The sequence below is a fragment of the Microcaecilia unicolor genome, chromosome 12 (genome assembly GCF_901765095.1).
Source record: "Microcaecilia unicolor chromosome 12, aMicUni1.1, whole genome shotgun sequence".
NCBI lineage: Eukaryota > Metazoa > Chordata > Amphibia > Gymnophiona > Siphonopidae > Microcaecilia > Microcaecilia unicolor.
The window spans coordinates 6,300,383-6,328,044 of NC_044042.1; the positions used below are offsets into that span (position 1 = coordinate 6,300,383).

The 27,662-nt window shown below is 43.7% G+C and overlaps 1 protein-coding gene across 2 annotated transcripts; it reads right to left on the reverse strand.

Moving 5' to 3' along the window:
* Positions 1-1,513: 1,513 nt before the first annotated feature.
* C12H1orf116 (chromosome 12 C1orf116 homolog) lies at positions 1,514-21,665 on the reverse strand. Of its 2 annotated transcripts, none has more exons than XM_030220818.1 (4): positions 21,579-21,665; positions 8,546-8,691; positions 7,372-7,552; positions 1,514-5,098 (listed from the first exon to the last, which is right to left on the reverse strand). In XM_030220818.1, exons 2-4 carry the CDS (start codon positions 8,615-8,617, stop codon positions 3,366-3,368), a joined length of 1,986 nt encoding a protein of 661 aa, XP_030076678.1. In that variant the 5' UTR covers positions 8,618-8,691; positions 21,579-21,665; the 3' UTR covers positions 1,514-3,365. The 2 variants fall into 2 exon arrangements, with proteins under 2 accessions (XP_030076678.1, XP_030076676.1); XM_030220816.1 differs by having other exon boundaries at positions 8,516-8,691.
* Positions 21,666-27,662: the final 5,997 nt, after the last annotated feature.

A 27,662-nucleotide genomic window follows, 5' to 3' on the forward strand; every position in this document is an offset into this window, starting at 1 on the left:
CAACCAGTCACAGAAACTGTGACAAGGCAGAATTGGTGTGTAGAGCCTGAGCTCTTTCATTAAAACTTGAGGTCCATGGGTCAATTTTAGCAGACAATGGAAAAGGTGCCGATACTCAAATGCCAGGCTACCCTTCAGGGGTGGGGTGATCATTGAGGGATCCACCCCACAGACGCCCATAATCTGCTTGCCGAGATGGGTCCAAAAAACGGATGCAAGACCAATGTTTGACTCCCGAGGCAGGCCTATTGAGCCGAAACACGGCCCGTGTCGAGTCATTGTGTTCCCCTGAAGACATTTCCTAAAGGGCCATACTGCTCAAAAATGGGTACCAGAGAAAATGAGCGTTGAGTGCGATTCTGTAACAGGGCACACGCCCTTTATGTCAATTCTCATACCCTAACTTACACCTGCTGAAACCTAGTGTCAATGTTGGCACCCGTTGGGCAAGCTGACCCATTATTTTCTTAACAATGCATGCAACTTTTTGCAGCATCCCTGATGTGCCCTTGTCCTATGCGCAGATGCGCACATAAATCCCAATTGCTGCCAATTAATGCAATTAACGTTAATAATTGCTTGTTAGTGTCCAGTTATTTCTTGCACCATATATCGAATCCAGAGGACAGTGTATACGTGACAAAAGAATGGGGACCCACATACCTTCCTACTGGAGATCTCATCCTTCACAATTCAGACAAAGAACCCCTAATTAGGCAGTTTAATCCAGTTGCAGTTTACATGTGCAGAATGACCGAAATATCACTCCACAAGAGTGAAAATAAGTGGCATTTAAACTACTTCATCCTGGACTTTCTGCTCACATGCAAAATGGATGCAGAAATATCCAAAGAAGGATCTGAAAGTTAGTTTGTGAATCTCAAAGCAAAGCTGCAAAAAAAAAAAAAAAAAAAAAATTTATAATTTTGGATCATGAGTTTGGGATGAATAAAATAAAAACCCACACTTCCCATCCACTCAGTGCTTGTGAGCTAACCCTCACTATCAGTGGCGTTCCTAGGGGGGGCGGTGGGTGCCGCGCGCGCCTGTCCTCCGTTCGTTCCACGCTCCCTCTACCCCAGAACAGTCCTGTTCCGGGGCAGAGGGAGCATGGAACGAACAGACAGGCACCCCCCAGCGGCGTGCACCCAGGGGGCAGGGTGCATCGGCGATCCGCTCCGGGTGTCAGCCCCCCTAGGAATGCCACTGCTCACTCTTAACATCTGTCCCAGCTACCCAAGACTCTCAGCTTAAGCCCAGGCTTAACTCATTTCAAGTGGAACAATAAAAAGAATGACCCACTGTCCATGCTTGATGCCGCTGGATCCATTAAGCCGGTGGATTCCCAAACCTTTTACTATGGCAGAACCCTCAATTTATGTATGTATATATATACAAACAGATTCTACAGTCTAATTTCTTGGTGATCTCAGACCCATGAGATCAAATACATAACACTATAGTTGATGGCCTGGTAATGGGGCAAGAACAACATTCACACACACTAGAGAGCCAACAATATAAAACAGTTTTATTCAGTACAATAAAAACCCTTTCCAAAAGGAAGAGCAGGCCATAAGTCAGCACAGCAATTTATAAGCAGATACAAAAATAAAAGTTTGTTCTGTCAGCAGCAGAAAATCACTCAACGCAGCACAAAAACGGGAAGGAACCAAACACGATGGTCCCAGTCTGATGGCATCAGGTGGCGGTATTGTTAATTAGTAACGACAGCCACCCGGGTACCTCAGATGGAGGAGGCAGAGACTCTGCTCTGCATGAACGGCACTATTATTCCCCTCTAGCGTACATCATAATCTGACAAGGTAAACAGGGTGGATGAACACACGAGCGTGCTGGACTTTAGTTAACATTTCAAAAAATCATGGTTATTGGAAAAAGCACTATAAATAATATTATCTCTATATGCGTCACGTCCAAACTGGGATTCATTCCAAGAGTCTCTTACAAATCAACTTATTAAAACCAAATTAACTTGCAAGACAATTACCTCTAAGAGCAGCATATGGCACGTGAAAGCCGGAATTGGAATCTATTTTCACTTTAAAAAGCAGGAAGCTCAGTAACTTCTCTTGGCCTCAGAACAGAAAAACCCACAAGAACGCGAGTGAAGAGAGACAAAATACCCACTTCCCAGTTTATATGGGACAGACTGGTGCGTCTCTTGTGCTCAGATGCAGCTGCACAGCACACCAGAAACAGCCCACAGTGCACAAGGAAAAAGCAAAGCACAAAATCAGATCGTCACTTGTTTCAAAATCCAACCCAAAACACACACAATAAGGACAAATTCTTATAATTACATTTTTTTTTTTAAATATGTGGGGAGGGGGGCACAGCGCCTTGGGAAAGAGAACCACCCTCTATAATAAGGTCAGTGTTTAATTATTACAGTTTGTTTTCACGGTGCTCAACAAATTTACAGCCATAAGTTCTAGCAATTGTCTTGCCTGTGACATTTGCAGTGATTAAACAAAAATAAAATAAAATAAAATAAAATTTAACAGATTTGTACAAAGAAAGGAAAATCTTAATTCAGAGGCACGAAAAGCTAGATTAAGTCATTTCTGGTCTCTAAGGCACATACAGCTTTTCAGACAGTAGCATCGTAACCTGTATGAGCCTCATTGAGTGGAATCTTACTGAGAAGCGACCTGACGACATTGAGTGACAAAATCAGCAACACACTGCCTTTGAAAAGCAGAAGAGCAACTTTATCAATGGCAGATTCAAAAGCCAGAGAGGAGAATAAGAAGTCAGCCTACTCTTTGGAAACGTTCCCTGTGATGCAAGCTATAATTAATGGAAGAATAAAATAAAATTCTGTGTCCTCCACACCTGTCACTGTCCATATAAATACATTTTACAACATTCATTTCAACACCTCACACCATTCACTATTTACACATAAAGAAAGTCCCTTAAAAATAACAAATAAAAGTCACATTAAGAAAAAACAGAGGCAGTACTAAAAATTTCAGCCTGAAGGAGAAATCCTTTTTGCTTCAGACCAGACTGAAGTTCATGTCACAGCATTGAGATGTGGTTTGGTCTTCGCCGGCTCAGCCCTTTGCCCTTCCTAGGTCCGACATTCACCTCGGCACCAGAAGATGTGGGCACGGGGCCAGGAGGTTAAGTCATACGCCTAGACATTTCTGCTGAACAGCATCTAAACTGTACTTGAATTCACAGGCTTGGTGATAAAATCCTCATGGGGGAGTGGGGGAGGAAGCAGAAGAGTCCTGAACATCCAGAAGTTAGTGGGTTTCAGGCATTCGTTGTCCGACAGTTCAAATTTAAGCACTAAATTTTAGATTGGGAAAATAAACCCCAAGACAGGATGATTATTTCAGTAGACCAAGCTTTATCAATGCCTCTCGCCTGTGTTGTTCATTGCTAGACCCTTTGGGGGTGATTTTTACACTGACCCCTGGCCTCGATGACTTAGCCAGATTCTGCAGTGGAAATGACCTCCGTTTCTCATTTCTGTCTGGCTCAGCTTTCTCCTGCCCAGGGTTCTGAAGATTGCTAAAGTCCTTTCCTGTCCCTAGGGAAGCCGGACGAGGTCTGCTATTCCTGAGGAAACTGGAGGAAAACTTGCCGGATATTGCATTTTTGAATATAGAGCCACTGCTTTTCTGACTCTGGTCACTGTTGTCCACATAGCTACTCAGACCAATGCCTGAACGCTCCAAGGTGTTAGATTTAAAGTTGACATGCCTCAGACCAGGCAAGGAACCCTCAGGGAGGCGAAGTCCTGCCCCAGGCTCAGAATAACTGCCGCTTCTATCATCATCAGCTTCTCTGGTCATCTCCTGCTTTAGCATAGAAACTTCTCTCGGTTTGGGAAAGCCAGAAGACTGGGCAGGGCTGGTACTTAAAACCTGGGTCTTCTCCTGTGGCACCACAGGGTTGGAAGTTACTTTCTTATCTGTGCCAATATCCGTTCTACCATGAGTGACTAGATTTTCTGTGTTAGCCTTGGGAATAGCACTCTCTCTTGACTTAGGGATAACCAGTGATTTTTCTGGGCTAGTACTTAACACATTCATCTCCTCTTTCGACCCAAGGTTTTGAATGGTTCCAGTTTGCGCATTTTTGGGGGCCTTCTCATTGGTCGTGGTCTCCATATTAGTTTTGGGCATAGTAAACTCACCTGGCTTTAGGAAGCCAGGAGACTTCACAGGACTTGTACTCAATACTTCTGGCTTTGCCTTTAGCCCAAGCTTCATAAGAGCCTCTTGCCTTGCTTTTCCTTGTTCTCGGAGGTCAAAAGGCTTCATATGAAAAGAATCTGTATTTCTGCTCAAGGAAGACGATCTTGCCCTTGGGTCAGACTCTGTACTTGAGGTGAGCAAGCTACCATCGCCTCTTTTAAGGATAATATTAGGGGGCAGTTTCCTTGGCTTGGGAGCTATGGGAGGTCCTTGCTTAAAATGTAGGTCCTCAGCCTTTGCTGTTGAAAGATTATGAGGTTCTTGTGGTGCTTCTTGGATGACTTTCTGCACACCTAAACTCTTCTCACACTGCACATTCTGTGGCTGCTGAGGGCCTGGGACATCTTGCTTATTCTTCTCTGAAATGTCTTCTGGGCCTGGAGAAAACTGTTGTAAAGGAACCGATCCTTCTGTTTTCTCAAACTTCTTCTCACATTCTTCCTTTACCACTGGGTCATCAACTTCAACCTTTGCGTCTTCAGATGCCAGGTCAGCAAGGATTGTCTTAGCAGGTGGTTGTTTTATAACCACTTTTTCATCTTGGAAAGGCTCAGGAGGTGGAATGTGTAGCAAGTTTTGAAGCGACCCTGTTCTTTGCTTTTCCTCGAGAGGCCATTCCGACAGAGAACTTCTCAACTTATCATTACAAGCGGTGGATACATCTATGCAAGAGGCTGCGATGGTGCGCGGAACACTTAGGGTGAGTTCTTCCCTTGGTGCCTGGACATTCCTGGGAAGGCTTCGAAATCCCGAATTGGGAATCGGCACTGGGCTGGCATTCAGAAGATCTGGTCTGCGCGCATCACTTTTTGCTTCAACTGTTTCTTGACCAGGACTTTTAGGGAACGTATCACAAGGACCTAGAAGGGAAAAAAATATGAGCGGCATAATTGTGTTAAAATGACTACAAGCAAACCAGGAGAAGTCTCTGGGGTGAAGTTCACCAGCATCTACTTTCCAAAAGAGCCCGACCAAAAACAGGATCTTTGGTTTCTGCAACCAAAACTGGCCACTCGGTTTCAGTAGACACCAAAGCCAAAACCAAAAATGCCCCCCTCCCAATAGCTCCCACTCCCTCCCCCTGATCCAAAAGAGTCCTCTCCTGAACTCACCACCCCTGCTCTCCTCCCCCTCGCCTCAGCAGCAGCCTTCTCCTGGGCCAACCTTGTCGTTGGTGGATAGTGGGCACAGGATTGCCCCCACTCACTCCTGACCCAGGTCGAAACGGCTTCCAGGACTTCCAGTGGCACTCTCGCTGGAGGTCGCAACAGCTAATTTTGTGATTCGAACCAGTATATAGGCAGAAGCAACTGCGGATCACTGAAGTCCTGGAAGCCATTTTGACCTGGAGCTGGCCATGCGCGGGAGCGAGTGGGGACGCCTGTGCACCCACATCCCAACAAGGTAGGCCCAAGGAAGGGGTTGTGCATGCTTTCAGTTCCAACTGAAATGCACGTGCATTTTTGGCTGAAAAAAGGCCGAACACACATTTTGGCCAAGTCTTGGCACCAAAACCAAAATTTGATCAGCCTTTCTTTCCAAACATATGTGCAACATTATTTACAATTTAGACAATAAAATAAGTACATTTTAAATGACCAAATGAGTCCAGCACAAAAACGTTACCGGACCACTGAAGGCAGGAGCTTACTCCTAGGTGTGTACCAAGAGATGGGATTAGCTGAGATTCCACCCATCTCATTTTCAGCTTCCCACCATCCATTAGCGCCCAGTGCTAAAATGATTTAACCTAGTCTCAAGACCTGGCCTTCGTCGAAGCTTACAACTTTGAGTTTCTAGTGTTCAATAAATCTATTAGGATATGTGAAATGAGGCCCTTTATTAAAGTTTGTTTTTTTTAGGACTGTTGAATGACAATAGAGTATGGTGATCATTTTGGAGCCATCTATGACTCTCAATTGCCTTTCTGAAGAAGCTTGTGGCAGTTCATACAGTCTATAAACTTGAAGCGAACTAAAGTGAAGCTGCAGTGAGAAATGCAGATTTCAAAACCTTTGCAAATTTGGTATAACTGGAAAACTCAGGAATCATTGATAAACAGGTTTAAAAGAGTTTGCTCAGGACCAGCTGCATGAACATCTCATTTCACTACCCTTACCCTCACATTCCATAAATTTACAGCATAGATTGAAGATTCGTGCACAAAAATTGTGTAACGAGCCAATCATCGTCAATTAATTGATATTAACAATCACTGATAATTGGCAATGATTTGAATTTGCACACACACATCTGCCTGCCTGGCCACCCAAATCCTATACTGTGCAACCCAAAAAGGGGAGAAGTCGGTGGAGGGGCATGAGCGAGTCAGGGGCGTTCCAAAAAAAGTCAGCACAGTGTTATGGAATATGGAGTTTACGGGCCCAACTTGGGCATCAGGAATACACGGGGCAGACCGACCATGCCACCCGAGGGCACTAATCAGAAGCAGAATCTTGAAGAGCGGCTTTGCAGTGTTTTTACCTCGTCACGGCGACGTTCCAAACCCAGCGATTCCCATACGCTGCCCTGCCGCTGTTGGCACCTGCCTCTTCCCTTTACTGTGGCCGCCTCTCTGAAGTAACTTCCTGTTTCATCAGGGGCTCAGGCAGTCGCAGGAAAGGGAAGAGGCGTGTGCTGATAGGGCAGCGTATGGGAATCACTGCCGCTGCTGGGTTTGGATCATCATTATGATGAGATAAAACGCCCTGGGAGGGGCAGTATGTTAGCTCTGCCTCAAGGGGCATCTTGCCTTGGGCCAGCCCTGGGAATACACCAAGTTTCAACAGGTGTAAGTCTGCTGCCCAGAGCTGGGAGTGGCAATTAGCACTATGCATGATTCTGTCAAGGTCTCACGTCCTTTACAGAATCACACCTAGGTGCCAATATTTTGATACCATTTATAGGATTGGTCCCTTAACACGTACAAACTTCAGTGAAGAAGGAAGAAAAAAAATGTGTGTTATTGATAGACTAAGCCGACCTGACAGTTCCCCAAAGGGCAAGATAGGAAATTTGGAATAAAACTTGGAAAAGCCCATCAAACTCCCCATTCTTCTCCCTGAATACCACCAGAACTTGACCAAGCTCATTTTTTCAGGATGCCGATAACAAGTGTAGAATTTACACTTACTCTTTGGAATGGTCGTTTTCACGTCTGAGGTCTCCTGCTCCTTTGAGGCCTCATCCATACGCTCCGATTCATCGGTGGATACACCGCTGTCTACCTCTATATCCAGGGAGTCAATAGTTTCTTCCAGGAACATCAGACACTCCCTTTCTTCTGCCGACAGGTGATCATAGCATTCATCGCTCTGCAGGAAAAGAAGAGAATGCTTAACTGAAGATACAGAAAACATGCACACATCTACATTTCGGTAACTGGGTCTTAGACTTCATCTTGAGCTTCCAATACAAGGTTAATTATCCAGCATAAGGATTCCAGAATCTTGCTCTTCTTTGGGGGTTCTACATGGAATGTTGCTACTCTTTGAGATTCTGCATGGAATCTTGTCACTCGTTAGGATTCCAGAATCTTGCTCTTCTTTGGGGTTCTACATGGAATGTTGCTACTGTTTGAGATTCTGCATGGAATCCTGTCACTCTTTAGGATTCCAGAATCTTGCTCTTCTTTGGGGTTATACATGGAATGTTGCTACTCAGATTCTGCATGGAATCTTGTCACTCTTTAGCAGGGCTTTTTTAGAGAGCGTACTTTGGGGGTACTGAGTACCAGCACCTCTTCCATTGTCTGCTAAAATTGACCCATGGACCCCAAGATTTAATGAGAGCACTCAGGCTCTACACACCAATTCTACCTTGTCATAGATTCTGATACTGGTTGCAGGGGGCCTGGCTATTGTGTGGTGGGTCCCTCAGTAATCACCTCACCCCTGAAGGGTGGCCTGGCATTTGAGTACCAGCACCTTTTTTGCTAGAAAAAAATGCACTGGATATGTTCAACTGCAAGGAAAGAACTTTAAAAAAAACCACTAATGGGACTAATTTTATGCATCCTGCACTCCTCTTCATACTAGTATTAATTTTAAGTTTAAAGAGTGAAATGAAGCGTGAAATTAAAATTTTTCAATACCGCGATTAATTTCAATTAAAAAGTTTTATCATTGCCCACCCCTAAATAGAATAATTAAAACAAGGACACGAGCTCAAAGTGCCCTTTTTCAGAAGCTTCTATGCAGGCCCAAGACACATTTGTTTAAAAAAGTTTTTTGTTTTTTTTTTAACAATTTTATTCCACCACCAGAACATGTACATACAAAGGCGGAATGGTTGGAGGCGATGCTGACCACACTATCGCAGCTGCCCGAGCTCATGGATTCCATTCCAAGATTTCCTGTCCAAAGCTCGCTCTCAGGCATCACACAGAATCGAGCGCTAGGGGAGGGAGGACCAAGACTCTCTCACACCGAAGCTCCAGACAGTTGCTTCTGACCTATGTGAAATTAGAAAATGATTAAAAAACAGAGACCAAACCTAGAACATACAGTGGTGTGAAAAAGTCCTGCATCACCTGTTCGACAGCGATGATCTCCGACCAGCTTTCTGCCCAAATGTAAGGTGAAAAATATTGCATATCATATGCCATTTTATTCAGAATTCAAGTTTGCATCAGTTGTATGTGCTTTTCTGATATTTTTTGGCGCCTGTAATGGTTTTCATGCTGCCCATTGGTCTTCCATTAGGCGCTTCTAAATTTGATGCATTTTCGGATCAGAATGAACCAATGGCGTTGAGAGCTTTCTGGCCAATAAATATGCTTTAGTTTTTAGCCAAGTATTAAAGTTGAAAAAATTGTTTCGAACGGTCCTTTTCAGGGCCACAGAATAAAAAACAAACAAAAAAAAAAAATAAAAAAAGTAAAAACAAATTTAACAATGCTACTCTAACACTTGAACTTGTGATATACATAATACACTTAGCATCATACTATACGTGGCTCAAAAAATAGAATAGATGATACTAAATAAAAAATGTCCATGCTAAGTACATGCAAAATTTAATTTACAACTTAAAATATGAATTTGGTTTCATTAGCTCATAGAGTAGCAGAAAGAGAAATAAATGAAAACATTTTCTGAACAAGTGATGCAAGACTTTTTCACACCATCAGCAATGCGGCCATCTTTTTAAAGGTTATTTGACTTTAGAACCAGATGTTACTGGATGATTCTTTGCCAGTGATCGAGAGGAAAGATGTAGTACGCAAGTGGCCCAGCTGTTGCCTAACAGGGAATGGTAAGGCCTTTGCTCAGTGCTCACTCGACCGGCCATCTTCCTGAGTGAACCCACACAGTAATCGGAAGGAAAAAAGGGGAGGGGCTCAAACTGGGGCAACAGCCATCTTTATTGCCGCTCCCTTCTAATCCTACATCCAATCAGCCGACTTCTCCAGATGGTCAAATAAATTCTAGAATTTTTCCATACAAAAATCAGGAGGAAACGGGAAAAAAATGGAAGAATAAATTATAACTGAATAAGTTGTTAGTCGCTCCTAAGGAATTTCCTATTCTATAATAAGACCTATATTTACTAAGCGGCGATACGGGCACATTAGCGTCTTTAATGCGCGTAAATGGTTTATATGGATTAAAGGCTAACGTGCTCATAGACATGTATAGGTGCTTTAGCCTTTAACACGAAAAACGCTAACGCACCTTAGTAAACATACCCTTAAGTGTTTAAAGAATAATTTGTGAACTACTTAGGGGAAGTGTTATATTCTATCATGCAGAAGGTCCCATTAAAAAAAAATGATTCCTGCAACTAGGGTCAGCTTGAGCTAGGGATGTCACCTGAAATCATGGTCCTGGATTAATATGTAGTGAAATAAGAGGTTAATGAATAAAACCAGAAGTGTTTAAAGGTGCTAAAAATAAATTAAAATTAGTCTAATAAAAGTCTGACTAGCTTTCAAAAGCTAAAACCCTTCCTCAGGTCAAGACAGAATAAAACAAAAATACTAAAATAAGTGAATTTTATAGGCATTCCCAAGATAGTCAGAAAAGGAAAATGTAAGGGGGGGGAGGGGGGTTGGATGGTGATCAGAAGGTAACGGACAGTAGAATTTCAGGGGCCCTTTTAATAAGCCACATTGGTGTCTACGCGTGGAGCTACCGCAGTAATTTCATTTTTCATAGTAAATGATACATCTCAATGGCATAGCTACGTGGGGCCACGGGGGCCTGGGCCCCTGTAGATTTGGCCCTGGACCCCCTGCCGACGACCCTCTCAACCCCCCCCCCCCCCCCCCGCCACCAAACCACCGTCACCTGCCTTTGCTGATGGAGGACCCCAACCCCCAGCAGCTGAGGTCCTCGTCTTCCGGCGCAAGGCTTCGTTCTGTTTCTGCGAGTCTGACGTCCTGCACGTATGTGCAGGACGTTAGACTCACAGAAACAGAACGAAGCCTTGCGCCGGAAGACGAGGACCTCGGCTGGCAGGGGTTGGGGTCCCCTGCCAGCAAAGGTAGGCGGCGGCCGGGGGGGAGCTAAAATGTACCCCCTCACCTCGGGCTCTGGATCCCCCCCCCCCCCACCGAAGTCTGGCTACGCCCCTGATACACCTGTCCAAAATATTTTCAGGCACACGTATTGGATGCGCACCAAGTGGGACTTGACACGCGCAAGTCATTACCACCCGTTTACCGCACAAGTCTTTACCATTAGGTCAACAGCTGGCGGTAAGGTCTCAGACCCAAAATGGATGTGCACCAATTTTCATTTTGCCGAACGTCCATTTTCGGCAAAAATTTTAAAAAGGTGCGCTGAAAAATGATTCCGAGTGCGCCCAAATCACGTGCCTACGCTACCGCAACCCATTTTTCAGAGCATCTTAGTAAAGGACCCCTTAAATCTGATAGAGAAATACTTGGTATACTTTGAGCTACTATGGAAAATGTGTGAGCTAAATCCAAATAAATTTATAATGTGTGAAAAGATCTGGGCTTCCCTTCTCCTTAGTTTCAGAGTAACCAGATCGTCAACTCAACTTCCTCGATCATTTTAAAAGCCCCTTTATAGTATTCTGATCACTGCTTAAGGATGACAATTGGCGACTCGTTTAAAGCCCACAACACAGGGGTCTGCAAGGAGCCTGGGTGTCCAGCTCCTGCCCTCAAGACCTTTGCTGCAATGACCAGACTTAACGATGGGAAGTTGGGTCTGTTAGAGGACAATCCAAGTGGCTTTGAATTATTTATTTGAATTTTGCTCACACCTTTTCAGGATTAGCTTAAAAGGCAAGTTCTAGTCAGGTGCATTAGATATTTCCCCGTCCTCAGGCGTGCTAAATGCCAGGCAGCCCATTGCATGCCTAATTCCTTGGTGCACCTTTGTAAGGGACTCCTCAGTTTGTACCTGACACAATAGACTTAAATCAACTTGCCCAAAAAATACAAGCAACAGCATCGCCAGGATTTGAACCAGGCACCCCAAGCTTGCAGCACTGGTTCATCTTGAGCGTATGATAACTCTATTTAATATTATCAGTAGCCGTAAGCCAAAGTGCTACTGTTTATACAACAAAATTCCAAGTCCCTTTCTTAAGGGGCTTATGATCTTCACAAGTGTCCAAAGCTATGGCAAATTTTGGATTTAGCTCATGCCATTTCAGTAGAAGTTCAAGGAGAGTTAAATTCATGTACAGAAGACTTATCAAACATATAAACGGCAAGTGACCGACTCACCTGCAAATGGCAGTAGAGACTTCACGTCTTGACACAAGGGCGGGACAGAGAGGGATGACGTCAGAGGGCAGAACAGAGAGGGAAATGGAGTCGGAGTCACTGTCGGACGCTGCCGCCTGGAAACGAACAGCGCTTCCACACGGAGGGGAGAGGCGCTGTCAGGTCAGTGCAGGGGGCCCGGCGGCGAGGAGGGTAGCTGGAAATCTCGCCCGTTTTTATGGGCTTAATGGCTAGTAAACTAATAAACTAAGCTTCTACCCGAGGACACGGAGAGAGACACGACTCGCCTTAAATCGCAATGAACAGTAGCAAAATTTAGACTCTAGATTTGCTGGGTTTGCAGCCCACCGCTCTAACCATTCAGCTACTTACCTAAGGCCAGAGCCAAGTATCAATAGTAGAATTAGGATTTTAAGCCTTATTCTTACTGGACCACCCTCTTACCCGGTGAAATGGTTTCAGAAAATATTAGCATAAGACTTGTGCTCAAAGTTTGGCCTCTGGTAACAGTGTCTGTGTGTAATAATGAAACTGGAAGCACCAACTTACAGGGACCTTCACAAAATAATTCATTTGTAGAAAGAGGCCAACAGAAGCAATTCTGTGGTACCATCGTAATGGCCAGTAATCGTTCGCTGTCAGAGCTGTGCTGATTCAGTGACAGGACAACAAGTTTCCTTAGCATAGTAACATACATGGTAAATGACGGCAGAAAAAGACCTGCAGGGTCCATCCAGTCTGCCCGGAAAGGTTGTCAAGGTTGTACTTGTAACATAGTAGATGACGGGAGAAAAAGACCTGCAGGGTCCATCCAGTCTGCCCAACAAGAAACTCATATGAACTACTTTTTGTGTATACCTTACCTTGATTTGTACCTGTCTTTTTTAGGGCACAGACCATAGAAGTCTTGCCCAGCACTAGCCCCGCCTCCCAACCAGCAGCCCCACCTCCTCCCACCGGCTCTGCTTGTGACATTAGTTTATTCCTTAAAGTGTGGCATTACTTATGTACTTATCCCATGTCTGACTTTCACCACCTCCTTTGGAAAAAAAAAAGCCTTCAAGGCGTCCGCCATCTCTCCGTAACAAGTATTTCCTGAGGTTGCTTGTCAGGTTCCCGTCATGACCTCTAGTTCTAGAGCTTCTGTTTTTGGAAAAGTGGTTTGTTTCTTACTATCTAGGAAGTATTTTTTTAGTGATCTACCTCACTAGTTAGTGCAACAAGCGAATTGCAGGCCTCATCTCAAATGAGGTTGCTGAGATGCTGAGCGATTGGGTTTGATGGAAAAAGACCAAGTTTTGTCTTTATTTCATTACATTTACATGGTGGTATATTGTGCGTGTAGATATCTTTTGTACTTTCAACTTGTATTTGTTGTTATAGAATTTGTTATTTTTTTGTGTGATTATTCTAAGTTGTTTATGTAATTTGTATTTTCAGGAATTGATTTAGTGTGAAATGCTTTGACATTTTTTAAAGGGCAGTATAGTAAACTTTTTTTCTTTTATTTATACATTTATGTTCTTTACAAGCATTTACATCTTGAACAAGAAAAACAGAAAAGTATAGTCTAAGAGAAATCAAGATCAAGAATAATACATTTACATCTTATATTAGATCACTAAATGCGGGGGGATGAATCCATTATAAACTCAGGAGATGAGATTTAAAGAAGAAATCATTACATTAAAGGCTTAACACATTCATCCACCTTAACCACATTATCACTCTTTCCATATCTCGGAACATAACCGTGCAAATCCTGCAAGTCTCAAATTCTTTTTTCCTCTATAAAATAACTGTTCTGGAAGAAAAAACATATTTTATTCCCAAATATTTAACATTACATTTAAGGGGTAATTCAAATTAAATGATTCCCCTATAGCAATAGTATCAGTTCTTAATGCAAGAAAAGCTTTCCTTCTCTCCTGGGTTTGCTTAGTCATATCGGGGAAAACCCATATTTTCCCCCCGTAAAATGATGTTTGTAAATTCTTCTCACAGCCTCTAGATCTTACTCAAATATAAATGAGACAAGCAAAGTTTCTCTCTCAGTTACTGAAGTTAAAGATGTTTCCAAAATTTCCGAAACGTTCAATTCTCCTTGAACTTGTGGTAACTTCTGTGAATCCTCCCTGTTTTTCTTATTAGGCAATAGATTTTATTTAAGGGGGGAATAGTTTCTGGGGAAAATTTTAAATTCTCAATCAGGTATCTTTTAAATACCTCCAAAGGAGTATACGCAGGCACACGAGGAAAATTCGATTATAGTTTTCAAATTGTTCCATTTTGCGATGTAATATAACATTGTCTTAGTGGCCTAGTGGTTAGGGTGGTGGACTTTGGTCCTGAGGAACTGAGTTTGATTCCCACTTCAGGCACAGGCAGCTCCTTGTGACTCTGGGCAAGTCACTTAACCCTCCATTGCCCCATGTAAGCCGCATTGAGCCTGCCATGAGTGGGAAAGCACAGGGTACAAATGTAGCAAAAATAAAATAGATACTATTGGAGATTCTACATGGAATGTTGCTACTATTGGAGATTCTACATGGAATGTTGCTATTCCACTAGCAACATTCCATGTAGAAGGCTGCGCAGGCTTCTGTTTCTGTGAGTCTGACGTCCTGCACATACGTGCAGGACATCAGACTCACAGAAGCAGAAGCCTGCGCGGCCACATTGGTGATCTGCAAGGGCCGACTTCTACATGGAATGTTGCTAGTGGAATAGCAACATTCCATGTAGAATCTCAAATAGTAGCAACAGTGGAGGAGTGGCCTAGTGGTTAGGGTGGTGGACTTTGGTCCTGGGGAACTGAGGAACTGAGTTTGATTCCCACTTCAGGCACAGGCAGCTCCTTGTGACTCTGGGCAAGTCACTTAACCCTCCATTGCCCCATGTAAGCCGCATTGAGCCTGCCATGAGTGGGAAAGCGCAGGGTACAAATGTAACAAAAATAAAATAGATACTACTGGAGATTCTACATGGAATGTTGCTACTACTGGAGATTCTACATTTAATGTTGCTATTCCACTAGCAACATTCCATGTAGAAGGCTGCGCAGGCTTCTGTTTCTGTGACAGAAGCCTACGCGGCCACATTGGTGGACTTTGGTCCTGGGGAACTGAGTTCGATTCCCACTTCAGGCACAGGCAGCTCCTTGTGACTCTGGGCAAGTCACTTAACCCTCCATTGCCCCATGTAAGCCGCATTGAGCCTGCCATGAGTGGGAAAGCGTGGGGTACAAATGTAACAAAAAAAAAAAAAAAACCTGTCCAGAAGTTTCTTTCACTTTTTTAACTTCATCTTTTATAGTGTCAATTTTTCCATTAACTTCGGTTTTCATGGTGGCAAATGCTGTGGACAAATTTATAATAGTACTCACAAGTGTCTTTATTTGATTTGCAGAGCTCGTCACGGTCCGATCCAAGTGCTGGAGCATATCCCAAATGGAGTCCAGCGTAACCGCCGCCGAACTTCCGCTGGGTCCACGACCACGAGACCCCAATGCTGAGGGCCTCCAGTATCCGCTCCACGGACGGGAGCACTCACGTATGTCGGGCCCGGCTGGTTGCGGCGGTGGGTTGAGAGTCAGAGGTGAAAAAGTGTTAAGTCCAGTCCCAAAGTCTCGGCTTCTCCTTGAACCGAGAATATAGCGGGAACCTCTCCGACATCTTGTAAGGTGGGATACCTCATCGTGAATCTTTTGATGCTCTGTTGTGTGGGTGATGTTCTGGTCGTCGGGGTACTGACCTTCATGGAACCCTTCCGTTTAGTATGGGGCATAATTATTTTTAAAGAAACGGCACAGTTAGCATAGAAAGAACACTCACGAGGAGCTTAGAATGCAGCCATCTTGCTCCCGCATTCGTAAATCTTTTAATAAACATATCTTTGCTGTCCCTCCTCCCCTTCAGGATATACACAGTCAAATCCTCAAGTCTCTTCTGGTACAGATTCCAGACCATTTTGGTCACTTTCCTCTGAACAGCTTCAATGTTGCTACTATGCCAGGTGCCTGTGATCTGGATTGGCCACTGGGCTAGATGGACATTTGTCCGACCCAGCATGGCTATTCTTACGTATTTTTTTCAAGGACATAAACGAGCAACATCCAATACTGTATTCCAAATGTAGTCTCACCAATGACCTATACAAGGGCACCATCCACTGCTGATTTTGCCCCTCTCTATGACGTTTACTATCCTTCTGGTCGAAGCCACTGCCTCTGTCACATTGTTTTACCACCTTGAGATCCTCAGACACTATCGCATAAGTATAAAAGTATTGCCATTACTGGGACAGACCGAAGGTCCATCAAGCCCAGCATCCCGTTTCCAACAGTGGCCAATCCAGGTCACAAGTACCTGGCAAGATCCCCAAAAAGTACAATACATTTTATGCTGCTTATCCTAGAAATAGTAATTAGTTGAGACCGTCACTCTGTCCCATATATTAAGATAAACAAAATTCACAGAGTGTATAAATGCAAATACGATAGTCTTAGAGAATTCTAGACTATCCTAGAAATAAGCAGTTTGATTGCCCCCCCCCCCCCCCCCACAAGTCCATTTTAATAATAGTTTATGGACTTTTCCTTCAGGAAGCCATCCAAATCTTTTTTAAACCCCGCTAAGCTACCTGCGTTTACTACATTCCCTGGCAACGAATTCCAGAGTTTAATCACAGGTTGAGTGAAGAAAAATGTTCTCAGATTCATTTTTTAAATTTACTACTGTTGTAACTTCATTGAGTGACCCCTAGTCGTAGTATTTTTGGAAAGAGTCTCTTTCCTTATCTATGCATATCAGTCTCTCACCTTATAGCACACAGCTACTTTGAATTTTTGCAACCCAAGCTTCTAATGAGAAGTGATCTACTAAAATTAAAAGCTTGGTCTAATGCTTGGCAGTTAATTTTAATGTGAAGAAAAGCAGGTCGATGCATTTGGAAGACAACCATCCAGGCAGTTCATATACCACAATCTCGGTTAATAGTTCACAGTAACATGCCATTGTAATAAATCCCTGTATCATTATGGGGTACATTTCTAAATTACCCCTTTGGTGAAAGTTGGAAAATTCTCTCAGGAAAAACTCCCGAAACATCTGCAACTCTATGTCAATAAATAGAAATGCACGGGTTGAAAATTCAAACATCCACGAACACGAAGTCCTTCACCACCCTCAACGCAGGTGGTTACACAATGCGGTCACTATACACACACAAACCTTTGCCTGCTCCAGGGTGGCAGATTCTCAAAAGTACATGTCCCCAGGTAAGATACTGTTTTACCTAAGGAAACGGCTTAGAAAAGTTACTTTGTTTTGACGACTGAAATCCATGCCTTTTATTTATTTAGATTTTGCTCCCACCTTTTTCAGTAGTAGCTCAAGGTGAGTTACATTCAGGTACTCTGGATGTTTCTCTGTCCCAGGAGGGCTCACAATCTTAAGTTTGTATCTGAGGCAATGGCGGGTTAAGTGACTTGTCCAAGATCACAAGGAGCAACAGTGGGAATTGAACTGGCCACCTCTGGATGTCAAGACTGATGCTCTAACCACTAGGCCACTCCTCCACTCCTTTAACCCATAATAAGCCAATTTGTTCCCATGTGGGAACATTGGGCACTAATGGGTTAAAAACAAATCCTGTTTCATGGTGTGGAATTTCTGCAGTCATTTCTGATGTTCTTCAAGCAAGTGACCTAACTCACAGGATATATGAGCTATACAGACTTCAGCCAGGAGGGCAGATAGATGAGACAAATGAAGCAAAATTCAACACAAAATTGATTTGCTTAAATGCCTCGCTACTCTTAATGACCAAATGCCAGCGCTGGATACGACCACAAGTACATGAAAGACTTGCTCGTACTGTGATCCATGCTGGAAAAAAAAAAAAAAACATTGACTTTCAACTTAAAAACCACACCACCTCCCCAGGAAGATTCATGTACAAGATTCATTGTGCTCCGTCAGTTCTGTACATCTGGAGAACATGAACGTTTAAGTAATAAGCTCCTTAACACGATCAGTCTGTGTGAGATATATGCAAATATTTGGGGAAAATAATGGTCAGTGGGAGAGAGATTCAAAACCAAAGATTGACGAGAAAGTCATGTTTTCACTTCTGCTAAAATCAAGGAAACATTATCCATTCCAAGCTACTTTAGGAAAGGAATAAGGTGTTGCCAACAGCCCCTGACTTAAGATTCAGTGCATCACGGAACAAATTCACAACCCCTCTGCCACCCAGGCAAGTCACTTTATCCCATAACGTCTCTCAACCTCTGGGAACCAGCTTAAAGAGGCATTTTAACAGGCTGCTTTCCTGGAAACAGTGAAAAGAGCTGCCTGGGCTTTTCTTTGTAACACATACCTTTCATGGGCAGTGTCACACAGAAGTGGATGAACCAAGTACTGGGATGACCAATAAATCACAAGATGACTGCAATGCTGTAAGAACCCTGAACAAGCGGCATAATCTCCTGGGTTTCTATTTTAAGGCCATAGGTTGCCTGAGTAAGAGGTGAGAAGTTTCATTGTGACATCACAATACTGAAAACCAGCTCGTTTCCGAAGACAGCCAGAACTCACACTTGTTATAGCATCACAATAATTTCATAAAAGCTTGCGTTACCACCCATTTGTAGCATCCTCAGAATATTAAACACTCGTCCAGTTATTGGCTTCCTTGCATCTTCCAATATTATATTCTCCATGGTGGAAAGGTTTTGAAACAGAGGCATGTACGGTATTTGCAGGGTTTTTTTGTTTTTTTTTGGGGGGGGGGGGGGGTTAAGGCTTTCCTGGGCTTCCCGTGTTCATCCTTCTCATAAATCCTTGAGATAGATACTTTACTTTTCATGTTTGAATCTAGTGGATAGACAGGAACATACAGATTTCATACATGTCCAACATTATGATAAGGATCCAGTCAACTACATGAAGCAAACATTCCCCCCCCCCCCCCCCACATCACACACCCAGTAAGCAATAAAGGTTATGCTCTTTAAGAGTCCCAGAAACAAGAGGTAGGGAGACAAATTTATTTGTCTCACATGAGAGTTCAAGCATGTTTAACTATTCTACCTAGAAAGCCATCTGCGATTGTGATATATTTATACATACATTTGGCCACAAAAATCACACTTTCTCCCTCTCATGCCAGGTAGAGTCCAGTCAAATTCAGTATTTCAAAAGTAAAAAATAAAATAAAATAAAAAAAAAGTCCAGTAACCACACTTGCAAATATTCTAGTTAAGCTAAAAACAATAAGACATTTTTTAAAAATAAACCATTAAAAAAAGACGGTTTATCTTTATTGCCACTGGGCGTATGAAAATCCTCCAAGTTGATGTTAGTAAGAGGCGCTACCTCTTCCCCTCTTCGTTTCTATTTCTAACAGCTACACTGAAGGGTTAACAGGCAGGTCTGAAAAAATGCAATGGTGGTTAATAGTTAAACCTCAGCAGCCCATCCCCCTCCCCTATACCAATGGAAAGTAAAACAACTGGCAAATGTTATCATTGGCGCAGTTTGGTTCATTCTTGTCCATAAAGGAAAAAAAAAAAAAAAAAACTAAAATAATGGGATTAAAAAGGGATTATAAAGCTGGAGCTTTAAGGATCATAACTACTCGTCCTTGGTCAGCCCAAGGACATCCAACATCTTAGAAAAACAATTTAGCTATATGTTGTGCCCACCCACCTCCAGGGCAGTTCAAAACCCTCTACACTCAAGCATCTCTGTCCTCCCCTCCCAGTATTCAGTGTCTCCCCTTCACTACCCCGGGGTATTTAGCAGCCTCCCTGCCTCCTCCAGGGTGGCGCCGAGAGTAGTTGGCATAGCTATGGAAGACATGACAGCTGGCACAAGGCTTTGAGCACTCACACATGCTCAGGCTGCTCCCGCTGAACTTCTGCTTCAGAAGGGTCGGGACACGGTGGGCCTTGATCAAAACTACCCAAACTGCAAAAGAATTAAATACAAAGCAACCTATGCGTCCAGCTTCTGCTATACAAGCACACAATTATGGAACGTACTGCCAAAAGTTGTGAAGACAACCTGCGACCATCTAAACTTCAGGAGATCATTAAAGACCTACCTGTTCAAAAAGGCATACCCCGCCGACCCAACATAAATGCCTGCGCTCTGCAACACAACATAACCAAAGCTTGTACTGGACACTACATAATCTTTCCTCTCCTTGATTCCCATATGTTCCTTACTCAACTATAATACCACCTGTATTTGTTTCTTTACCGGACTTGGCGAATGCCTCTACGGTACTATGTAAGCCACGTTGAGCCTGCAAATAGGTGGGAAAATGTGGGATACAAATGTAACAAATAAATGTAGATACTCCAGGTCCCTCACCAGCTGCGATGTCTTCCACAGGCAAGCTGGCTACCACATTGGTGCCCCCCACAGAAGATGCAGAGTCCACCTGCTGTTGGGGCTGGCACCATACAGGTCACATTAAGGAAATTATTGCAACAGACTGAGTTTGTCATGATAACTCAGAACTGTTACATTATCTCTCTGACCCAAGATCTATTTTCTCCCAGTAACATGTTTATCATCAATGTGTGTGTGTGTGTGTGGGGGGGGGGGGGGGGGGCAGGATTTCTTGCTTCATTCACCAACACAAAATAAATTTAACCAGGGGGGGCATCCAAGAGCACTCTGCATGCCCCTGTGGGAGGCGACTGTTGCTTCAGGGTTTCTTCCATTAGAGAAAAATAAATTCTAAGCTGATTTCAAGAACGTTTCTACTGTTGAGGAACCCAAAATGCTTTGAAAACCCAGGACCCCGCTTCCCTGTCGGAGGCCCAGTTGCTGTCAACAGCATTGCCAACCACCTTCATGGAGTCCCAATGTCACCAATAATTTGTGTTTACATTTTACCCATCAGAAGGGCAGCAGGACCCCCAGGGTCTCCGATAAGAGCTTTTAAAACAGACTTAAGTAGAAAGACTCCCAAGGCTCATGAACTGAGGTGTAACCCATAAAAGAAAAACAAAACCCACACACAGGAAAACACCAGCCCAGAACTGAAGAGGTGAAGAACCACCTTTAACTGTCGTTTGAACAAGATACTGGCCAGCAAGGAAAAGCAACATGATGAAAGAGAACAGCTTAAGTACTTAAGTTCTTCGAGGAATGATTCATTATTGCAGAGCTCTGGGGAGGAAAAGGCAGCTGAAGCCTCTCCCCCACATTAACCGATTTGCTAGCCCCCAAACTAAAGTTTTGGGGTTGGGATTAACATCCAACATTATTCAAATTCTGGGGCAAAAGAACTACTGCAAAACAGGAAAAAAGCAACCAGCCAGCCTGCCTGGAACTTTCTTTGCAATTACTTTGAAGTGCTAAATCGCCTGTTTAGAGTTACTCAAATATCCCGTTCCTTCTCCAGCAGTCCTTTGCTTTAGAAATTCTTCTTCCTTGTGGGTCTTTAGAAAAGTAAAACATCCTTCACGTTTCTCTTTTAATGGGGTGATCAGATAAGAGCCCCAGCTGCAAACCTGGCACATTTTTCTGCCCAACCCCAAAACAGTTCCAGTTTAGCTCGGCTCCTTTCTCTGCCTTCCTCCTTAAAGAGATTTTGTCCGGTTAGCTGGAACCTACCTGCTGAAGCCGGAGAAAAGGGACCCCAGTGAGCGCTGCTGCTCCTTCTCTGCCTTCACCTACACAGGTACAGCCACACCTGACGGGTCCCTAGCTGCTACCTTGTTTTTTTCAAAGAAGGCGGAGTTGAACCGTGGCCAATCAGAGACCAAGCGAGGTTGTTCAGCCAATGGGATGCGTGCCTGGCTCTGTCCCTGTTCCAGCTCGGCCGAGGGTAACTGGATTCCGGCTGCAGGTCGGTGTTTGCAGAGCAGTGAACCCCCCTGGTCCAAACTGGAAGATCACTTTAAACGATCACCTGAATAGATTCAAAGCCACTGAAAACGACCTTTACCAGACTGAGGTCATTTTCGATGCAGAGGCCATGGCTCCTCCACGCCTCGCAATTCAAGAAAAGTTTTGCAGTTGTTTTTGTCTTTTGCACTGCATTTTTACTGACTACCTAAATATTTTTACTGGCATCTTTATCGTTATCGTTTTGTCCACCGGTAGATTTACTGTGCCGAGATTTACCCTCACTCCATCCGCAGTTCCGCACCCTCAGCCCCTTAAGCACAAAGACCCTGTTCTGATGACCAAGGACTGACAGAGATGCCAAGTTACCCAGTTCCTTCCAGGCTGGATATTTTGGGCAGTCCTGGATTTCTGACCACGCTTCCTGGTGCATTATGGGACCTGGACAGGATCAGGCACTACAAATCCCACGCTGCTTTGGGATGTAAGTTGAAAATCAGGACTGGCCAAAAAGTGCCCAGCCGGGAACTGGGTAACTTGGCAGCAGCTTCACACAGCTGGTGCAGGGCTACAGCAGACACACAAGTGAGTCCCTCGGGATGTTTTTACTGAAATTAAATTAGTTTATGTGCTTCACCTTCCACTTCCAAGCTACAGCCCAATTGCCCAGTGGCAAGCAAGCAAGCTATCAGGCTTTTAGAGGAATACATGGATTTATACCAACCCTGCCCATGCTACCAATTTCCACTCTTAAGCTGTGGTAAGAAGTCAAGTGGCCTTAGGGCTGAGTCCAAGTTTCCATTATTTGAATTCATGTCTATGCGCTAACATTTCTAGAATCAATAAATCAATAATCCCTTGTACAATGAGTACTTATATACAATTAGTGTTCAAAACTTTTTAATTGTTCAATTTCTAATTTTTAATTTTTCATAATTTTTCTTAAAAAGGAAATCAAAGCCTCATCAACTCAGCAAAAACGCCTGTCAAGTAAAGGAGTTTTTACTGTCATCACAGGCTGAAAAACCTTCCAAAACATTTAGGACCAGATGCACCAAACCTAACGAGCCAGCAACCTGGTTTTTACACTGGTTCTAGGCGGTTTAGCGGGCACGGAGTTCAGCGAGACATGCGCAAAAGGGTTCTACAAGCTATTTTCCTGGCAGCTAACGAAAATTGAGCTAATTACTATACAACATAGTAACATAGTAAATGACGGCAGATAAAGACCTGTACGGTCCATCCAGTGTGCCCAACAAGATAAACTCATTTTACACGATATGTGATACTTTATATGTATACCTGAGTTTGATTTGTCCTCGCCATTCTCAGGGCACAGACCATAGAAGTCTGCCGAGCGCTGTTCTTGTACTAAACATTCTGAAGTTAAAGTCGAAGCCCCTTAAAATTTACACTCCAGCCCATCCATATCTATTCAGTCACTATCAGGGCGTAGACCGTAGAAGTCTGCCCAGGACTGGTTTTACTCTCCAATTACCAGCGTCGCCACCCAATCTCCGCTAAGGTTCCGTAGATCCATTCCTTCTAAACAGGATTCCTTTGTGTTCATCCCAAGCATGTTTGAATTCCATTACCGTTTTCATCTCCACCACCTCCCGCAAGAGGGCATTTCACATATCTACCACCCTTTCCGTGAAAAAAACACTTCCTGACATTACTCCTCAGTCTGCCCCCCTTCAACCTCAATTCATGTCCTCTAGTTCTACCACCTTCCCGTCTCCGGAAAAGGTTCGTTTGCGGATTAATACCTTTCAAATATTTGAACGTCTGTATCATGTCACCCCTGTTTCTCCTTTCCTCCAGGGTATACATGTTCAGGTCAGCAAGTCTCTCCTCGTACGTCTTGTAACACAATTCCCATACATTTTTGTAGCTTTTCTTTGCACCGCTTCAATTCTTTTTACATCCTTAGCAATATACGGCCTCCAAAACTGAACACAATACTCCATGTACATGCAAAGTGACGCACAGCCATATCCCCTCTCTCCTGCCTCTCTTGCAGTGTATACATGTTGAGGTCCATAAGCCTGTCCCCAACCAAAAAAGTGGAGAAACTGGATCCGCTACGAGGGGAAGCACACAAACAGAGGAGTAGCGTGATCAACAGGACGCTTCCAAAGAAACCAAAGAGACGAAAAATAAGGAATAAAAATGTTCTTTAATAGTAGAAGATAAGACTCGATACGGTACCGTGTTTCGGCGAGTAACGCCTGCCTCAGGAGTCCGTATATGGTAAACGCCAGTAGGTGAAGCTGAACCGAATCAAGCCTTTAAAAAGACTAATGATTGGTGGATATGCAGGATATGTGGGTAGAAAGCACAAGCAAAACTGAAAGGTGAATCTTGTCCGCAAAAATGTCGTTGTGTTTTATGACAGAGGCCGTTTACCAATTTGGTAGCCGCCTTCTGGACCGTCTCTATCCTGTTTATATCTTAAGAGGCTTAAGGTTTGTATCTCTTTTTTCCCAGGTATTTCCCCCATACATTCTGAAAATAGCACTAGAAAGCCGGCCCCGGATTTTATTTATGTGCATAACAGATGCTACTTGTTCTTGGAATTTAAAGAAACGGAACAAGATTTGAATGAACTGTGAAAACATCACCCTGGGAAAAACAAAGTTTATTAAGCAGAATAGAAACCAGCAGGTCAGCATTTCTTGATTCAACATGCGAAGAAGAAAAAACACTAAGGCTTTGTTTCTCCATATACAGTGTGCTGTTACGTAAGAGAGAACATACCTGCCTTTCCTGTTCATTTGCTTCTGATACAGATTTGAAATAAGGATTATGAGATGAAAATAACGTGTATTTTAAGGAAAGAGAATCTTCTTGTACAACAACATTCCATGACTCGAATACCATCTTCTCTCATCTGAAAAGAGTTTCAGGAGGATGTGCGCACAGCTGCGCCCGGCTGAACCTTTTGCTGCCTCTACAGGTGTCATTAGCATGAGGTCATGACACCGAGGAAGTAGGAAGCTGCCAAATCCAGAGCCTGCCTCTGGGCTGAATAGAGGGGTTCATAGTTTCTTTTATATTGATTTATTTCCCTTCTGGTTTTTGCACTTTTCTATGGGCAAAAGATGCGCCCATAGATTGTAAGCTCTATCGAGCAGGGACTGTCTCTCTGTGTCAGGTGTTCAGCGCTGCGTGCGTCTGGTAGCGCTATACAAATGTTACTAATAATAATTCTTCACTCTCCTCTAGCTTAGTCAGAACCAGTGTTAGAATATGGTACCATGAGGGATTTCCCCTTTATTTTAAGTAGAGGAGTGTGCTAGCCGTGTTAGTCCACTCTTAAAGGTTATCAATAGAAATCAAACAAAATAAAACATGGAAAAGAAAATAAGATGATACCTTTTTATTGGACATAACTTAATACATTTCTTGATTAGCTTTCATGCATACCTCCTACTCACCCCCATCCTCCCACCCTGTCAGACTGTCATAGTAATGCTTGAATGTTTTCACTTATATACACTGTCAGCTAGCACATTTGCTTATTTCCGATCTGACGAAGAAGGGCAACCTTCGAAAGCTAATCAAGAAATGTATTAAGTTATGTCCAATAAAAAAGGTATCATCTTATTTTCTTTTCCATGTTTTATTTTGTTTGATTTCTATTGATAACCCTTTATTTTAACAGAGCTAGCCTCCCACTGTTCCTAATCTGGTCATCGCTACGACCGACCTGGAGGCCCTGGGGAACCCTGTACCATGGGCCCTGAATCTGCCCGAAGCAGCAAAAGGCACCGAGGTGCAAAAGAACAACAGAGTCCCACAGATGATCTCAGGAGCAGGAGAAGAGTGGAAAGCAGAATCAGGCTCTTTGACAAACAGACCGGCAACGTCCAATATTTGAAGTAAAGTTTATTGAGGGAAGACTCTACAAAGTACCCTGTTTGGCACTAGAAGTGCCTCCTTCAGGAGTCTTTGTACTTTGTCCCAAGAAAACTTATGGACGAAGCATAATGACAGCATCTTAGCAAAAAAAAAAAACCAAAAAAAACCAATAATTGATAACGCAGAACGGATATCGATTGAAAACGGACAATTTCAACAAAAATACAGTGAGATAATACAATAGTGTAATAAGCTAATAAAATAAAAGGGAAACTATGACACTTCAAATACAGTTGAAGATTTAAAAACAGTGGCGTAGCCACAGGAGGGCCTGGGTGGGCCAGGGCCCACCCACTTAGGGCCCAGGCCCACTCAACAGTAGCACACATTTAACAGTAGCTGGTGGGGATCCCAAGCTCCGCCAGCTGAAGACTTCCCCCTGATGGCAACTAAAATGCTACTCTCAACGATACCGGAACCTGCGCATGCTCAATTTTCAGCGCATGCCTGCTGCAGACTGCCAAGGTGGAAAGAAGCATTTTCCCGCCAACAGATATTTTTTGGTGGGGGGGGGGGGTGTAGAACACTTGGTGCCCACCCACTTCTTGTCTAGGCCCACCCAAAATCTGTTGTCTGGCTACGCCCCTGTTTAAAAATATATCATGTAACACTTAAAATACGTTTCGAAATAAAAAAAATATCCATGTAGCAGAAGAGCATCTGTAAATATGTAACATACACAAAATTAAAAAAAACAACTGAACGTGTGCACATATGAGCATATGGACATGTAGATAAGAATGCAAGATAAGAAATATTAGCCCTCTCCTCAAGTCTCTTCACTGGCTTCCTATCCGTGCACCGTCATATCCCACGCTAAAAAAAGGTATTTATATTTGTAGCGCCAGAGTGTGCCTGGTTACCGCTGGGTTAGTGTGGGAGCCCTTACCACCACCTCAGTGGGTGGCGGTAAGGGCTCCCCTCCCAAAATGGCCATGTGGCAAGGGCTTTACTTGCCACATGGCCATTTCCTGCAGGAAAGAGAGTCTTCTCTTTTACCCGCTGCGGTAAAAGGGGGCCTCGGCGGGCGTGAAAAGCACACACTGATGCTAGGGCAGGACCCTTTTGCCACAGCTTGAGTGATTTTTACTATTTATATTCCATACAGAGCTCTTGGCAGAGATGGTACATAACATTTCTGTTAACGTTAATTTATGTATTTGTTACATTTGTACCCCACATTTTCCCACCTTATTTATTATTTGCAGGCTCAATGTGGCTTACATAGTACTGTAAAGGCGTTTGCCAATTCGGTTGATAACATATACAAGGTTATATTGTTATATCTTGAAATGGCGTGGGCAAATAAAATATTACATAGTAACATAGTAGATGACGGCAGAAAAAGACCTGCATGGTCCATCCAGTCTGCCCAACAAGACAAACTCATATGTGTATACCTTACCTTGATTTGTACCTGTCTCCCAACCACCAGCCCTGCCTCCCACCACCGGCTCTGGCACAGACCGTATAAGTCTGCCCAGCACTATCCCCGCCTCCCAACCACCAGTCCCACCTCCCACCACCGGCTCTGGCACAGACCGTATAAGTCTGCCCAGCACTATCCCCGCCTCCCAACCACCAGCCCCGCCTCCCACCACCGGCTCTGGCACAGACCGTATAAGTCTGCCCAGCACTATCCCCGCCTCCCAATCACCAGTCCCGCCTCCCACCACCGGTTCTGGCACAGACCGTATAAGTCTGCCCTCCACTATCCTCGCCTCCCAACCACCAACCCCTCTTCCCCCCACCTGCTCCGCCACCCAACTGAATGCTGCTCAGTTTCTCACTCTGAAGGCTAGGGATTTGAAACTGGAATAAAGAATGCAGCACTTGTTCTGAATAATCAATGATAGAAATATCTAAAGAACTCATTAGTCCATAGTGATCTGCACGTTCTATGCACTATAGAAATTGTGGAAGCAG